This window comes from Schistocerca piceifrons, chromosome 1 (genome assembly GCF_021461385.2).
Source record: "Schistocerca piceifrons isolate TAMUIC-IGC-003096 chromosome 1, iqSchPice1.1, whole genome shotgun sequence".
NCBI classification, from domain to species: domain Eukaryota; kingdom Metazoa; phylum Arthropoda; class Insecta; order Orthoptera; family Acrididae; genus Schistocerca; species Schistocerca piceifrons.
The window spans coordinates 512,208,970-512,227,388 of NC_060138.1; the positions used below are offsets into that span (position 1 = coordinate 512,208,970).

Sequence of the window (18,419 nt, forward strand, 5' to 3'; positions counted from 1 at the left end):
AACCGCAATCTCAGAATTGCCTCTGGTGCCCTTACCTTCTCTAAAGCCAAACGGATAGCTTCAGCAATCATGTAATTCTTCTTCACTTTCACCCTGGATAGCAATGTCATCAGCGAATCATATCTCTGATATCCTTTCACCTTGAATTTTAATTCCACTTCTGAACCTTTCTTTTATTTCCGCCTTTATTTTCTTCGGTGTACAGAATGAACAATACAGGCGAAAGACTACATCCTTGTCTTACACCCTTCTTAATCCGAGCACTTCGTTCTTGGTCGCCCATTCTTATTATTCCGTCTTGGCTCTTGTACATATCGTATGTTACCCGTCTCTCCCTATAGCTTACCCCTGTTTTTTCTCAGAATTTCGAACATCTTGCACCATCATACACTGTCGGACGTGTACGGCGTGAAATGTCTGAAAACAAGTTTCCTACATGCTTTATGGTCTGGAGAATGTTTTTGAGTTATTCTCTCAGTGATCTCATCATTCTGGAAGACACAGTGGATTAAGACAAGCATGCAACTTGGTGGCCACGTCCACCCCTACATGCAGCTTGTTTTTCCTCGGCACCGTAACATCACCCAACAGGACAATGCAACATGTCAAGCAACTCACGGTGTACCTGTGTGGTTTGAAAGGCACCAGGGTGAGTTTACTGTATCCCCCTGGTCACCAAACTCCCCGGATACAAACCAAATCGCGAATCTGTGGTACCACCTCGACGGGCTGTTCACGTCGTGGATCTTCCACCGAGAACACCTTCCGCAGCTGGCCACAGCACTGGAGTCGGCGTGGCTCCACATACTCGTCCGTACCTTCCAGTGCCTCACTGACTCTCGTCCTGCACATCTCGCACTGGTCCGCGTTGCAAAATGTGGTTATTTAGGCTTCTGACAAACGGCCACATTAATGTGCCTGGACGCTGTGAGCCGTGGCGAGCTGGCGCCAGTCTTATTTCGTTCATGTGTCGTTGAGATCGATGGTGGTTGAGGTCAACTATCTTTGCTTTTCGCGTGTCTTATCTTGGGGCTTCGCAGGTGAAGCGAGTTGGTTGTTAGCCTTCGACGGGTAACCCTCGAGATCTCGTGTCATTCGTGGGAGAGACTACTGTCAACAGCTGCCGAACGAGTGTGATAACCGTTACACGCTGTGGTGTGAAATTAGTTGGGCGTTTTGCCGACATGGACAGCTTGGAGATACTAGTTCTGTGACTTCACTGGGAAGAGGTGAAGCTGTGGAACCCGCTCCCTCGTATTATGTTCCTGATATGGAGTAAGTCGTCGTAATTGTTTGTTCACCGACGCACTCATAGATTTTAAAACACTCCGTCATCAGGCCACAAGTGGCCCATCGGGACCATCCGACCGCCGTGTCATCCTCAGCTGAGGATGCGTATAGGAGGGGCGTGTGGTCAGCACACCGCTCTCCCAGTCGTTATGATGGTTTTCTGTGACCGGGGCCGCTACTATTCGGTCGAGTAGCTCCTCAATTGACGTCATGAGGCTGAGTGCACCCCGAAAAAATGGCAACAGCGCATGGCGGCCCGGATGGTCACCCATCCAAGTGCCGGCCACACCCGACAGCGCTTAACTTCGGTAATCTGACGGGAACCGGTGTAGCCACTGCGGCAAGGCCGTTGCCCCAGAGATTTCGTACTTTATTATTATTATTATGGGAGACTTTCTTGGCCTAGTTAAATGGCGGCCGATATTTGAAAATTTTCTAATAAGTTTTTTGTGTCTCTTGCAATCAAATGATTTTATGTTGCTGTTTTTAAAGCCTGCACTCTATTAATACAATTGTCCATGTATAAGTGAGTCAAAGGTTCTTCCCAGTGTTTCTATGTTTCAGAGTTATTGGAATGTCTTTGTGACTCGGGCAGAAACTTTTAACTGTGCCAGCGCCTTGGCGGGGAGTAAAATGTCATCCGAGGTCTAGGCCTGGCAGTGTTTAAGAACCTGGCCACTGCCGGAGTTGGTCAAATATCCCTTTCCAAAGTTTAGTATTTATCTTCCTTCCGTCAAGGCGGGTTAGGCTGGTAGATATATATTTTGTATGTAACGTGTTTGTATATGAACTTGTTTTCTTAAATATTACGAACTGGCTAAACCTTAAACTAGCACCTACTGAGTTCCTCGCGCAGCTTTTTCTAGCAATCTTTTATTAACATGTCTCAGTATGTAAACATTTATTTCTTCAAGACCAGGGTCTCTCTTGTAGTTTTTTTAAATTAAGTGATTCTATCATGTTATGTAAGGGCATCTTAGTTTGGCACTAGTGTTCAAGTGTTATTAAGTCACCCTTTACCTGTAATGGTTGCATTATACCTATTTTGAGGGAAGTCCTATATGGGAGTTTGAAGTTCTCAAGTTTGCCAGTGACCCCCTTTTCTTAATATGGAATTGTTTGTTAGAGTACTGAGTACGTTGGGTTTCTAATTGTATTTGCAAAGTTTTATCTAGTGGCTCGTCCACAATTTTTAATTGTCAATTTTGTTTTAAAGGGGTAATATCAATAAACTGTCTTAATTATAAACTGTGACTACGAACCATGATTCCATCCCGCTTCCTCTCTTATGATATTTAAGATGTGGTGTGTAAGTGTGGTACGATTAAGGAATAACGTACCACGGTGTATAACGTCTCCATACTCTTCCTTCGATTCCAGCAAAAATTGTCGAAATTATCGGTGTAATAATGTGTGCGGCTTAAGAACATTTGATCACGTACTCCATACCTGCTAATTTAGCTCAAAAAGCTTCTTGATTACTAAGCAGTGAATACCGCACAAATCATTGTTGATAAATGTATTTTTTCCTCTTTCATCGTCAACTAAGTCTTTAAATTATTTGTGCATGGTGTTTAAATGCCATTTTGTTGCAAACCCGCAGTATTCATCGAGTATAGAACTGCATAATAGTCATCATGAATTTTCAAGGCTTGTGACAATGGACTGCTAGACAGCCTCTTTCTGCGTAAACTGACATAGGATCTCTGAACGTCATTTATATCACAACATTTCTGCCGAAATGAAGACAGTCATGCCGACCGAAAAATGCTGCACCGAATGCCGGAAGAAAAGGGTCGGACTGTACCGAGTATTTACGAGAAGGATCGAGCATAGCCGAGACGTAACGAGTAGTGCCGAGACAGGCCGATCTCAGTTTACTCGAATGATCTATTTATAGTATCTGCCAACAAAAGGGCTATTTTAGAGGAAAATAGTAGGGAAATTCCTGAAACACTTAGCAGTTTGTATGCAGAAAATAGTTTGTGTGCAGCAAATAAATTAACGATAGCAGCACACAAATCAGTTTATACAGCATGTTATGCTAAAGGAACATCGTCAAGATCGAGAAAGTCCACTATCAGAATAAATGACCAACTTGTGAACAGAAAAAAGGAAAAAAGGACTACCTTTGTATAACTTCTACGGAAATCAAAACTTCAACGCACACGTGGAAATCATTTCTCAGAGAAGCATTAAAATCTAGAACAGAAAGCTACGTCTGGTCAAAGAAGTTATTAGCTGCCTGCAACTGCAATAAAAACGCACCACAACGCATACTCAATCTCTATTGTGAGCTACTGACAGACGACAGGGCGTCATAGGGCCAGAAAGATAAAGACAGTACATAATTTCCGGCGAGCACAGTGGAGTTTTCTCCTGCACTCAAAAGAGCGAATATGATAAGGTAACGGAGACAGTGGGCACAACGGCCACATCGAAAAAGGAAATTAAAGCATGCACTGAGAGAGAACGGCAAGAAATGAACCTACCAGTTCCTTATTAAAATAAAAGAAACATTAAGAATGCCGTACTTCAACCCGATCAAGGGAGCAACACACTACATCTTGAGATATGGTCCATATCCCAGCTACTTACCGAGGTACACTATCGCACAGCAGGCAAATGCGAATGCTGAGTAATAGCACACCGAGTCACATCATCTGGGAGTATGCCAACAGACATCTCAAAGAAATAATTGCTAATACAGCAGTTTATAGCACAATAAGGAATGAGGAGCTGTGGCAAAAGCCGACAGCCGAGGTATCAGCTTACAGACTGGAAGGTCACGGCCGAAAGGCAACTAAGAAGAGGCCACACATCATAAGACACACCATCGCAGAACACCCAACTACAACGACCTTTTGGAAGCAGCGACATTAGCCTCGGGAAGACTAGGAAGGACCTCCTGAGATCCTGACAGACATTTCACAATCTCCACTCATTTGGCAACCCACCCCCTGTGAATTCTGACTTATGTCTCTAGTCTACATAGCAGGGGTTGACCATCCAGACAAAAAGAGAAAATAAACTTTTGCTTGGGATGTCAAGCACATTAGTGCAATTTTTTTCTTTTGCTGTGTAGTATAGTCCAGTGTTGCGTAGTATAGCGTAGTTGACAATATTATAAATGACAAAACCTTTATGTAGTAATGGGGTATAGCATAGCAAGGCAACAGCGTATGTCTTCTCGATTCAGGATGAGCATATGCGCCAGATTTGCAGAGACTTGCATCAAGATTTTTATAATGTAGATACCGATCTTTTTCTCTTAAACACAATAAAGTCGAATCTTGAACTCTACGCGAACGGGCCTTGGAAAGCCCAACGGTACCGATCGACGTGGTCATCAACAGCCGATAGGGCTTACTGGATACGGGTAAGGAGGGGCATGTGGTTGGGTTGGGGTTGGGTTGTTTGGGGAAGGAGACCAGACAGCGAGGTCATCGGTCTCATCGGATTAGGGAAGGACGGAGAAAGAAGTCGGCCGTGCCTTTTGAAAGGATCCATCCCGGCATTTGCCTGGAGCGATTTAGGGAAATCACGGAAAACCTAAATCAGGATGGCCGGACGCGGGATTGAACCGTCGTCCTCCCGAATGCGGAGGGGCATGTGGCCAGTACTCAGTTTTCCCAGCTATTGTCAGCTTTCGTGACCGGAGCCGCTCCTTCTCAGTCAAGTAGCACCTCAACTTGCCCTCACGAGGACTGAGAGAAACCCGCTTGCGAACAGCGCCGGGCAGACCCGCACGATCGCCCATCCAAGTCGTAGCCAAGAGCGATAGCGCTTTACTTTGGTGATGTGACGGAAACCGGCGTTAACACTGCGGCAAAGCCTTTGGAACAATACTGGTGAGTTACACTAATACATTTGAAATTTTGTATTAAACGGCAGATAAATAAATACCTGAATACACTTGTGGCTACACTTCTTGGCCGTATTGATACTATTATCAGCTTACGACCGCGTTTCACGATATTCGCGTTATGTATCCTGTGGGTGTCTTTTTCTGGTATTTTTCTTAAGCCACAGGTTGGTGGAACACACAAACACACACACACACACACACACACACACACACACACAGGGGAGAGAGCTCACTTAGAGTTCCCGTAGCAAAATGTGGCCCTGAGACGGCGGCTGGTCACGAACTGTGGTGTGCTGTGGCTGTGGCTGTGCCTTGCTCCACACCCCACGCTAGCCACTGCCGCCGCTGTTGCAGATTTGCGCACCAATCTGCTAATGGTTCCCGCGTAGGACTCGCCCCCCCCCTTCCCCCCACACACACAGCTGCACGGCACAGAACGATGCATCGTCTAACTCGCGAGACCACTGAAATACGGTCCGCGGAAGGTCAGGGTCGCAAACCTCTCCTACTGCAGACGCCAGTTCAAACGCTGCGAGTGGGGTGGTTTTAATTTGTGCTCTAATTGCACGTGCCGCTACCCTTTACGTGACCTCCTCCAATAACTTGTAATGAAAAGGCTGAGAGGGAGAGGGGGAGGGAGAGAGAGAGAGGGAGGGAGGGAGGGAGGGAGGGAGGGAGGGAGAGAGAGAGAGAGAGAGAGAGAGAAAATAGATCCAACCAGAAAACAAGATGAAAGCAGTGGCTTGCAGACTAATTGAAGACAAACAAGACAGCGTTTCATCGAATTTTCATCTTTCCTTTCCACTTCACAGCCTTCCTCCGCTATTATTTTTCCACACTCCTGGCTTGTGTCTTCGATTCAATTCGCCGTTAACCTCCCATACCCTAAAACGACGAATTTTCCACTGCTGTGAACATGTAATGCACTTTTGTTTGGCAACATCAAGTACGTCCCATTCAGAATATATCTACTTGATTTCGAGCTCCAGTACGCTATCAGATCATATCGTTATGAGCACCAGCGAGCGAGGTGGGGCAGTCACAAGACTGGACGCGTATTCGGAAAGACGGAGGTTCAAACACCACCACCTAAATGGAAAGACCGAACAACTTGCGAGAATTTGAAGCTGTGACGTCTGCGACAAACAGCGAAAGTCAACAATTGTCTTGTATCAACAACATTTTGGGTATAAAAAAAACTCTTTTTTCTGTGTAATCGCTTCGAGATTGTTATTTAACTACCTAGAACTCATATTGTGTTACTAAGTAGTGTTTGTGTGACTTTGACGCAGAATGATACATATTCATGCAGTTTCAACCTCGGTCATGAAGTGTTGCGTATCGAAATGTAATGGAAATTACACTGTAGGAAACAAGGTTCATGTGTTCAAGTTCCTTAAAGACGATACAATGAGGCATAAAAAGCTCCAATCAATTCAAAGGCAGGATTTCGAAGTTAATAATTACTCAGTGCTAAGTTTTGTTCTGAATGTAATTTAGTGAAGCATGCTTTAGATTAAGGTATCTTATTGTTCGCCTTTCAACGGAACTGAATATGTTACGATTAATGTAATTCACTGTTAATTTTTCAGGTGTATCACAGGCATTTCAAAGTTAGCGACATTATCAGGGAAGTAACTGCCACAGACGCAAAAATCATAATTGCTTCATTCAAATGCCTTGCCAGACATTTGTCCGATCTGTCGAGCTTACATATCTTCAGTTGCAGGTGCATCCAGAGAGGTACCATAAGAAAAATAGAGCACGTTGGAGGCGGCAGTATTGCAGGAAAGCATCAATATTGTATAGCCAGCCATAACGAATATTTAAAAATAATTTCATATAACACCCTTCAGGAACTGAAAGATAAATATACGTATTATCCTTACAAAAGAATTGGGTGAAAATAGTGAACGAAGATTGCATATTTTTGTGTGTATCGATCTTATTGTGCAATCCCATTACTTAGTGTGTTGTGATTGGTAATCATTTAAAAGGGGTGATGTAATCAAAAAGAACTTACATTAAACAAAATTTTAGTCGCTTAACTTGCTCTTGAAGTGGCACTGGTAACAGAAAACTGGGAATGCAATGGACTGTGATGTCTGTACCTCAGTGTTTTTGTACAAAAATGTTTGGAAATGCGTGGAAGTTTTACTAAATAATTACTGTGCATTTAAAAACTCCCTACATCTTCCCAACAGTTCATGCTCTCGAAAACAACTCATTTTTCCAAAGACATCCGCAGCTTTGTTTACATATGTGCTAGTCGCGTTGTACATGCTGTGGGCGAAATTATGCGCTCTTAATATTGTTTTGCCTCTTTTTTTCACATAAACGTCTATACATGTTTTCAATGTTAACTAACTTAATTCAAGTATCAACTCAAAGGTCGCTAACATTACGAACCAAAATTCTTTTGGTGCTGGTTGCTTTATATTTCGTTCGTCGATTGGCTATGACGTCACAATACGGTTGCTTGGCCTTGTCTCTAGGTGGGGTTGGTTAACATCCCTGTCCGGCCATTCAGATTTATATTTCCCGTGACTTTTTTACATCTCATGAAACGCAGTAATATTCACAGCAATCCAGGAAAGCGTTTATGTCTTTATTCCAGTTATGGAATGTACACAGGTAATTAATTTCGCTCTACGATGTTAATCACAGGCCGAAATCAATTATCTGTTGAATAAGACTGTGGTACGTAAGACATACATTCCTTACATTTGTTAAGATGTATGGGCGATTTCGTTCCCCGAGACGACCGTGTACTCTGTCTCTGATGGACTCTCTGTTGACGTGGCGTTAAGCCCTCGTCTTTCTTCCTTCAGGATGTCTCACAGACGTGACGTCTCAAGTCGTTATATCTGGTATAATTCACATGATGTACACTAGAAATTTAGATATACAGGGCCAGGCGTCTACTTTTTTCACCACAGTTCATCTTTGATTCGTTAAAGATATATGTAATCTCTTCACCAGGGGTTCATGAATCAAAGCGTTTTCACAAATTCATTAATCACCTACGAACAGGAGTGGACTTTGTAATGCAAATGTGATATTATTATGTCAGAATAACAGATCTGTAAGGGCACTCTTAGTAATACAACTCTTTTGTAGGTCTTGTAAGATATTCTGGAGTAAAAATATGGTGTATTTGCCGATCTTTTGCTGTTATTTGGGCTGCTCGCCGTGTCGCCCGAAAGTTTACGCTACTCTCTACAGCAGGGGTGCACAACCTTTCAGTTTTTCTGGGCCACACTAGAAGAAGGTGAGTAGTTTTGGGCCACACATAATATACTTGACACTACTAACAATAACCGCTGAGAGATAGAGATAGAGAGAGAGAGAGAGAGAGAGAGAGAGAGAGAGAGAGAGAGAAAGGGAGGGGGGGGGGGATGAGATGGATCAGAGAGAATAGTATCGTTTAGCGAGGCTTTCAGATTGAAAACATTCAATTTGTCGTAACTTTCCATGAACGGAATTTTATTGACTAACTTATCTAGTTATTTATTTTTTCCGGTAGTGTTATAGATTCTCGTTTCTTGGGCCGGATGCGGCTCGCAGATTGGAATCTCCTGTTCTACGGTAACTAGCGTCGACAAGGCATGCGATACTTGATAGTTACTCCGTCCTCAACGTGGAGGAAGTAAATCTTCCATGGCGGGCCTTTCAGACGGTCGAAATAGCAACATAAAAGTGCCTACAATTAATGTATTTCACTCTAGTGTCTTGTGAGATTTACAAAACAATTTGTCTCGCACAGATATGCTATTCTGTTGCAATACAGTACTATAGTATAAAGTAAAAGAAAACTAAGTTGATGCATGTATATTGGTGATTCATGAAGGTACGAAAGTATAAACCGTTCCGAAAGTCGTGGTGGCCGTACGTCGCAAACTACGAACGTCGAAAGTGGACCCAAGATTTTACATTTTGTTGATTCAACCCATGTGTACAAACGGGTTCGTATCTCAGAGGGTCATCCTCTACCAATGTGATTTTTGACGTGTACTGTCAAATGGTAATGTACCAGTTAACCGTAGAAAAAATGCAACTGCGACTCTGCCTACATATTTTATTGTCCACCATCTACATTATTTGCTAATAATTCTTTCGCACACCTCAGCGAATAGCCACTTTCAGTGTAATCTATACAAAAGAATAAGACGATTTGATCACAGTATTTATAAGGCCCGTAGGCTGTTGCATTTTCAACTGCAGGTAGTTGCAGACTGAGGGCCGGCATCTTTCGATCGTGTAAATTACCGCGGAGACTCTAAATCTGGCTGGCCAGACGGGAATTTGAACCAATTTTTTTCCAGAACGTTTCAACGTTGAATGCATAAACTATAATGGCGGGTTGAAAAAGCGCAATGTAAGTATATATAAAAAAAGGAAAAAAGTCCTGCATAATGAACTGGTTTCTGAGTAGCGTCTCGAAATATGCCGCAGCATTTACCGACAACTCATCGGTGGCAGTCGCAATGACAGATCAGCTACCTCGCTAACGGTAGCAATTCGTGTAGTAAAACGGAAGGTAAGTGGATGGATTATTTTATACGGAATACAATTGGAACATTAAAGGTGCAAGGTCATAAGTAGTCTGTGAAGTAGTATTTTTAACAGCAAAGCACGATGAGAATCTACGTTTTGGACGGCTTCGTGTATTCGTTGAGATTTTGGTTCAGATGGCTCGAGATTTTGGTTCAAATGGCTCTAAGCACTATGGGACTTAAGATCTGAGGTCACCAGTCTCATAGAATTAGAACTACTTAAATCTAACTAACCTAAGGACATCACACACATCCATGCCCGAGGCAGGATTCGAAACTGCGACCGTAGCAGCAGCGCGGTTCCGGACGGAAGCGCCTAGAACCGCTCGGTCACAATGGCCGGTTGAGATTTTGGATTCACTGCTAGAAACTCAATACTCGTAGACCGATATCAGGGCAGTGAACTGTCGTTGGGAAGGTGTGCGTAAAACCATCGTACGGTTTGGCACAATCTTTTTTCCGAGTTTACGTAAACACAGTTTGACGATGTATGCTGTACAGACAAAACAGAAATCACTGCTGCACGGGCGGACGGCGGCAACATGGTACAGAGCAACAGCCTGGTGGGCTGCCTTTCAAACTGAGAGTAGGCGTCACGCCATTATTAGACGACAGCGTGATGAAAAAATTCCGATATTAATCGTCATGTCATACTAAAACTAAACCTCAAACAGTAAGAAGAGGAGCGGGGTAAAAAAGACAGTACTGCAGATACGTAAATCAGAGATACCGCGGTAGCATCGGTACTCCAGAAACGATTAAGGACTACCGTGCTTTTCATCTTTCCAAACGATTACATGGAAATATTATTGAAGCGTGAATAGAACCGCAAACACACAGAGTTTGCACTGTGCACACCGGTTGGTGCCATGAGAGTAGTGACTTGACAAAATGACGACAAAGTAAGGTAAAAGTTCTCATGTGCTGGAACATGCGAGATGTTTATCTGTTACAGCAGCGCAGTGTGCGTTCAGAAGAAATTATGCGAGAGAACGGCCATGTAAACAGAGCATTGTGCATCGGTATCGATAATTTAGTGACACTTGGTGGCTGTGTAAACAGAAAAGCACCTGTTGAACATGTGAGCCAAATGCAGAAATAGAGAGGGTCGGGAAATTTTCGTACGTAGTCCAAGAAAATCAAAGGCCTGCGAAGCCACGAACATGGAACACAGCAGCAAACAGAGTGAAAGATTTGCGATGGCGGTTACGTTTCAGATCGTACCGTCTGCAGCTAGTGCAACAATGAAAAGTGGAAGATTACGGCCGGTGCCTTCAGTTTTGCATCACAATGCAGGAAGGACTTGACGATGAACATTTCGTCTCTCCAAACAGATATACTGCAAAGAAGCAATCTTCCGTTTATCTTGAAAGGTTAATCGCCACAATGGGAGAGTACCGAAACTCGGATGGCGCTAGATCGGGACTGTATAGAGCATAATCGATGACGTCCGAAGCATAGGATTTTTTTCAGATGTCGCAGCAGTCGTGTGTGGTCTGGCACTGGCGTGCTGAATGAGAGGGCGCTCCATGTGTGGACGAACACTTCGTATTCGTGCTTTCAGTTTTCTGAAGGTTCCTCACACCCGACACTATTACGTTTCAGACTGCAATGTTATACGCTGCAATTCGGAACTGCCTAGCGGCAGAGGGATGTAATTTGTCTGGAAAGCGGGAAAGTAGACCAAGTAATACGAATAACTTGTAATACTTCAACCGAAGAGAAGAGGATAAACAATTCTGGGGAATTACTTTTCAGCAAGCCCCCCTAGTGTTAGCAAAGAAGGCAGTCAGAAGACTAAGAATAAGGCTTCATAGGAATCACGCGGAAGTGTGGTTCACCTAGGGAGGAATCTTCTCGTCCAATAGATACTTGAGTGGTGTTCGTCGGTGCGAGGCCCGTGCCGATTTGGACTAACAAAATATTGACGAAAGGTGTTAGCATTCGCGGATGCCTGGCAAGGTGGGAATCCAAGAAACGAAGTAACTGTTTTAAGTGGCGAAGGGCAATGCAGGGAGCCAACCAGAGACCAACATGACGTTCCCCAACACGCTGCTGAGTCAAGCGCGAAAACGCAGTTTGGTGTAGGTGGCAAAAGGCCCACAAGAAAATGATCTGGCCGCGAAGAAGAGACGAAGCTGCTGCAACATACATGTCTGCGCACCAGTGACACACCATAAAGATACTACTCCAGCGCGACGATTCATCTGTTGTGTACTTCTTACTTACGGCTTTTGGTGAAACCCTTCTACACTAATATTGCGTTATACTTTTAAATGAGGCTTAGAAATCTTCTTAGGTGGTGAGATGACGAAGGAAATTCAGGCGCAGCTCTCATTATTACCGATAGGAAACAGCAGCTATTCTATTACTCAGAACCAAAGATTTCTTCTTCAGGAAGGTAATGAGAATTTACTTGAGGTATCTGAACTGTAGGGGGGTGAGAGCACGCAGAAGAGAGAAACCAGTTAAAAGTCAGGATAACAAGAACCTACCTGTGTGTTTCGGGTTTAATCAGTTGAACATTTCAGCATGATTAATTTTTAACCCTTTATCTTCACAAGAATCTTGATACAACTTCAGATGAAGATCATTTCTGCTTGAGGCTGTCGACAAATTGTGTTGGTTGAAACTGCGATTTCGACTAATTGGCACTACAAAGCACACACAACGGGAGGTACAGCAGCCACTGGTAATGCAGTAAGTAAGCTACCTGGGCCACCATTAGGTTGGAATTCGTACATTGTAGGTCAGTTACAGCATTATCAGTGTTTGCTATAGCTTTCGCTATGTACGCTAGATAATAACAAGAAGCACTTGCAGCAAATAACTGTTGTTGACAGCCTTAAGAGCAAATGATAATGTTCAAAAGACTTTCATGTGCCTCATTGCAGTTGGTTTATCCTGTGTGTTTCGGGTTTAATCAGTTAAAAATTTCACCATGTTTAATTTTTAACCCTATATCTTCACAATAAATTTTCTGTATTTTAAAATGCTTTACAGTCACTCGCAAATTAAGATGTGTGTGCGCGCGCGCGCGCGTGCGTGTGTGTGTGTGTGTGTGTGTGTGTGTGTGTGTGTGTGTGTGTGTGTGTCTGGGTGGCGAGGCAGAACTACAGATGCGTTTTTTTGTTTTATTACTTATAAAACATAATTTTCGCCGATTTCAACCACACAACGTATAACTTCGTCGTACCTCCATCTGACGTAGCGATTAACGGCAAACAAGTTCTCACAGCGCCATATCTACATCTGAAATAGGAAAGGGGTCGATAAATTACGTGCCCTTCGCCCGCGGGGCCTATGGAGTACAACAGTACAATATGTAGAATATTTCGGCCGTTAACACTCACTTAAACTTCATACAGGGAGGAATCTTCTCGTCCGATCGATACTTGAGTGGCGTTCGTCGGTGTGAGGCCCGTGCCAATTTGGTCTAACAAAATATTAAGGAAAGGTGACAATATGCAAAAACATTTATGATTAGCAATAAAACTTAAAGAAAAAGACAAGCTACGTAACAAAATTTAGTTCCCTGTTCACTTTTCAAGAACACTCTACAAATAGCAAAATTGGCATTAAGAGAGGCACTGACACAAAAGAAATTTTTTGTACGATTAACTGAAATGACGAGGCCGACGTACTAAAGTGTCAAATATACACACTAAAAAACGACGCACCAAGAAGGAATTATCCGAGTTGGGCGGAAATCGGTAGAAGTGAAGTAATATTCGCGCAAATTTGACTCTCGCCGCAGTGGTTGGTGGGAGCTACTGTAAATCGATCCCATCAGCTACCGCGCCGAGTGTCAAATATTGTTTTGTGCGTATAGTACATGTACAGACAAACAAATGAATACATTTTCAAAAAACTCAATGATATATTCAAGAGAAAGAGCTTCACAAACTGAGCAAGTCAATAACGTGTCTGTCCTCCTCTGAGCGCGGTCAAAGCAGATACTCCGCTAGCCATTGATTAATACAGTTGCTGGATGTCCGCCTTGGGGATATCGTGCCAAATTCTGTACACTGGTGCGTTGATCGCCAACATCCCGAGCTGGCTGGAGGACATTATCTTGCTGGAATGTAAGCCCCGAATAGCTCGCCATGAAGGGCAATAAAATGGGGCGCAGAATATCGTCGACGTATCGCTGTGCTGTTAAGGGTACAGCAGTTGACAAAGGGCAAAGAAACGGCACCCCAGTTCATCACTCCTGGTTCTCGGGCCGTATGACGGGCGACTGTCGGGTTGGTGTCCCACTGCTGTCCGGGATGACTCTATAGACACGCCTTCGACCTGCAACCTCACTTACTGGAGTTGAATTGTCTTCAACCTATTAGTGCGCTTCGAACTGACCCCCTATGTCCGGCGAAGACGTGTCTGAAGACGTCCCGGACAGCTATGGGATACCAAACTGTCGCCCGCCATACGACCCGACAACCAGGGGTGACGGGTCTTTTTACATCAGCACATCTTTGGTTGTCACCCGCGGCCCCCTTACAGCACAGAGGTATGTCTACGTTATTCGACGGCCCGTTTTGTCGCCCTTCACACCAAGCCATCCTGGGTTTACATTTCAGCAAGATAATGCTGGCCCGCACACTTGAGACTTTCTACCTTTTGTCTTTGTGCTTGACAAACCCTATCTTGGCCAGCAAGGTCGCCGGATCTCTCCCCTACTGTGAAGTATTATGGGCAGTGCCCTCTGACCAGCTAGAGATGTTGACGATCTAACGCACCGGCTATACAGAATTTGGCATAATATCCCTCAAGGGGACATCCAACAACTGTGTTAATCAATGCCACGCTGAATAGCTGCTTGCACAAGGCCAGAGATGGTCCAACGCGTTATTGACTTGCTCAGTTTGTGAGAACTTCCCGCCTGGGAACTCCCGGCCACTGACGCCATACGATCGCCGCGTGGGATTAGCCGAGCGGAAGTTAAGTCCCATAGTGCTCAGAGCCATTTGTACCATTTTAATGCCGGCACGGTAGCTCAGCGTGTTCGGTCAGAGGGTTAGCTACTGAGTGAACGGCGCAACGAACAACCTGAACGGGTGTCATGGGACGTCCGCCCTGAACATATACAACGAACAACATGAACAACAGGAGGTTTAAAAAAAAAAAAAAAAAAAAAAAAAAAAAAAAAAAAAAAAAAGCGGTCTAAGGCGCTGCAGTAATGGACTGTGCGGCTGGTCCCGGCGGAGGTTCGAGTCCTCCCTCGGGCATGGGTGTGTATGGTTGTCCTTAGGATAATTTAGGTTAAGTAGTGTGTAAGCTTAGGGACTGATGACCTTAGCATTTAAGTCCCATAAGATTTCACACACATTTGAACATTTTTGACGCCATACAATCATTTCCATTTCAATGTGTGAAGCTCTTTCCCTTCAATAAATTATCCAGTTTTATTGGAATTGTAATCATTTGCTTGTCTGTACACGAACATCACTTCTACCGATTTCCGTCGCATTCGGATAATTCCTTCTTAGTGTGTCTTTTTTATGTTTTAAGAGTGTGTTATACAACGAGTTATAACAGCAATTTGCAAAAATGGCTCTAAGCACTATAGGACTTAACATCTGAGGTCATCAGTCCCCTGGACTTAGAACTACTTAAATCTAACTAACCTAAGGACATCGCACACGTCCATGCCCGAGGCAGGATTCGAACCTGCGGTTCCGGACTGAAGAGCAATTTGCATGAACAGTTGCAGCTGAAATAGCAAAACGCACACACCTGGGATGAATGAAGCACGTGCGGCCCAGTGGGGGCGTAACTTGACGGGCTATGGCTAAGTGCGGAGACCGCCGAAGCCACTGGGTTTCGGAATTGTCAAATCACTCAAAGAAATTAGTGAAATAATTCCTGAAACGAAAATTTTCCATCCTCCTGGAGTTTCTAGCAGATTCATTGTCTATAACTGTAGGATTCTTCGCAAAAGTAGCGAAAGCCGATGAGACAAGAAAACTTTATTTGAAAAATAAAAATATTTCCTCTTATTTGGCAGTTGATTTGCACCAACACCTAAGGAGCGAATAATTTAGACCCATATAACTACACACTTCCGATTCTAATTTGTTATACAGTCCATTTTTTATGCCTCTGAGTACTTGAAGAGCTTACTGTTCAGAACACGTAAGTAACTTTCATCTGGTTAACGCATAGTGTTAAGAATAAAGACTGTGTGAAGTACTGAACGTAATACGACAGTAAATAACGGAGATTATTTGTATGTTATTCTTGTTATATCGGCTATTTATTACCAGTTATACATTGATTATATCGTTAGACTGTTCAAGCGATTTGTGCACATTTGATCAGCAGTCTCGTATTGGGTATTTTTTTCCTTCGTCCTAAGAACTTAACGATAAACAGCGTTACATCTAGTATTATTTCACACGACGTTGCATTGCGTTATATGTTTTGCTGTTCCACAGTCATATGATGTGTTTCTACGAAAACTTAAGTACAATGATACAGCAAATTTTGGGTTGGCTTTGTTTATTCAGTATTATATTTTGCAGAGTTTTTGTTTCCACGAGTACGATGCATAACGTACTTCTAGTTATCATCAAACAACTGAAGCTCTAAACAAATTTTACGATGATTCTGTTTCTCTAAATAGTAAAAACACCCTGTCTTATGTACATTTACCTGAAATATCTGACTTCCGTACAATAGTAGTATTTGACAAGAAACCGTAATCGCACGAAGTGTTATTTTTCACAATGCATGTAAATTCATGCGACAATAGCAACCGGCATCCATGTAAGTATCTCGCCGGTTTTGTACGTTGTGCTTTCCTTCAGCACGATTGTCGCAGGCCAACTATAACAACAAAAATTCGTTGCAAGCGAAATAAGTGATTTTATCAATGCCCACTGGTTCGCAAATCCATCAAAATAACGATGATAAACCAACAGAGCACTGCAGAAACAATGCTTTGGCGTGGTCATCGGCACAACTGTTGCTCAGCGAAATGCTACTCTTAAAGGTAATCAAAGATATTACCGTATTGTTTAATGTTGGCGCCAATCTTCGTTCATGAAACCATGCACACAAAACGACAACCGGCTTTAAAATAGTTAATTAACAAGACATACTATTCGAGATGGGGAAATATATGTATTGCTTATAGAAATACGTAGATGTTCTTTTCGTAAAACGTACCTTCTACACAGCAAGGTATTGTCGTACCGAATGTTATTGAAGTTAGACAAGACGACTTGTTCTAACGTATTCGTGCGGCTCTACGAATAAATGTGTACTTTTCCAAAATAAACTACGTGGCACAAATATACAAAACGCTGAAACTAAACATGATTAACTATCGACAAACTCCATTTGCGGCATTACATATAGTAGCGGCAACATTCACCTACGTCACATGCACTGAGAGAGGCAGCAACAATTAATGAACGTCGCTCTAGGCTCTTGGTTCAACATTCTATATGGAAAAAGCAATAAATAAACATATTCCCAAGAACTATACAGAAAGTCGACAAAATAAAGAGCTGACAAACACAATGTGGGAAATTTATAAGCTGAATAAATATCACATTGTCAGTGATGTCAACGTTCTGTCACAATCAGCTGTTCGCAAACGGCGGGATCTCCCCTTCACAATTGCAGGATGCGGTACAGCGAGGTCTTACCTTCATTGACATGATGTTTTCGGCGTGTTGTTATCTTCGCAAATATGTTGGCACTTGTACGGAAGCAAGTCGCATGTCACACCGCATACCCGGCCCGTTCTCACCTGTTACATAAGTACACGTGAGTTTCCCGCGCGCTACAGATCGAAGCGACAGACTGACTGCTAGGAAACACTCCCCCCACTTGCCGTCGAGTACTCGCACTCCATGGCTACTAGAACGCCAACTGCCGATCCAAAAGCGTTCCGAGTACCAGGCACTGCATCTGCCATCTCTTACGATAACGTCGAACTAACCAGCGAAGTCACATTCTTTTGCTGGCACTGCCATCTACAGACCGGTACTGGAAGCTGTTTCGTATCTACGTTTGCCGCATGACGCACTTCAAAAAGATGATCCATATTCATAAATTTTAGACTATTAGCTCAGTCTACCTGAAGACATGGCCTAGGCGCTAAATTTCAAGTGGAAATGTAGAAAAATGCCATTGAATGAGATAGTAAGTTTACGTTGTTGCTGGTTAGGCTCATGGCCAGAATATATGAAAGCCTGTCACTTGTTTCCAGACATGTATCAACATAGTATGGCGCAACCCGTAGGTCTAGAAGAATGTTTCACATACATAAAAAAAATACTGGTACATATTCAGATAGCTATATACGTATTGCAAAAAACTTCTTATTGTTTCTCATTTGTAAGTAGTTATCATAATCTACATCTAGAAGAATGTTTCACATACATAAAAAAATACCGGTACATATTCAGATAGCTATATACGTACTGCAAAAAACTTCTTATTGTTTCTCATTTATAAGTAGTTATCATAATCTACATCTACATAACTGCTCAGTGCTTACAATGGGTCCTAGTTTCCTTCAGGTCTCATTGCATAGGCGGCCCTAGAGCCAGCCCAAAGGCCCTCTCTATAATTGGAACCGATGTCTAGAACAGCAAAATTATTAATTTATGACTCATACCCAATTATCTTCTAATGAATAATTATTTGTAAATTCTTTGCCTACTGACTGACTGTTCTAAGCATAAATCTCT

The 18,419-nt window shown here is 43.1% G+C and overlaps 1 protein-coding gene and 1 pseudogene across 1 annotated transcript in view; both read right to left on the reverse strand.

Annotated features, from left to right (window-relative positions):
* LOC124783406 (ankyrin repeat domain-containing protein 29-like) overlaps positions 1–17,526 on the reverse strand; it is a 610,650-nt gene extending 593,124 nt beyond the window's left edge. The window contains exon 1 of the mRNA XM_047254018.1: positions 17,370–17,526. Within this exon, the coding sequence (XP_047109974.1) occupies positions 17,370–17,381 (12 nt within the window). The 5' untranslated portion in view covers positions 17,382–17,526. The remainder of the gene's footprint in view (positions 1–17,369) is intronic.
* LOC124729074 lies at positions 1,527–1,644 on the reverse strand (annotated as a pseudogene).
* Positions 17,527–18,419: the final 893 nt, after the last annotated feature.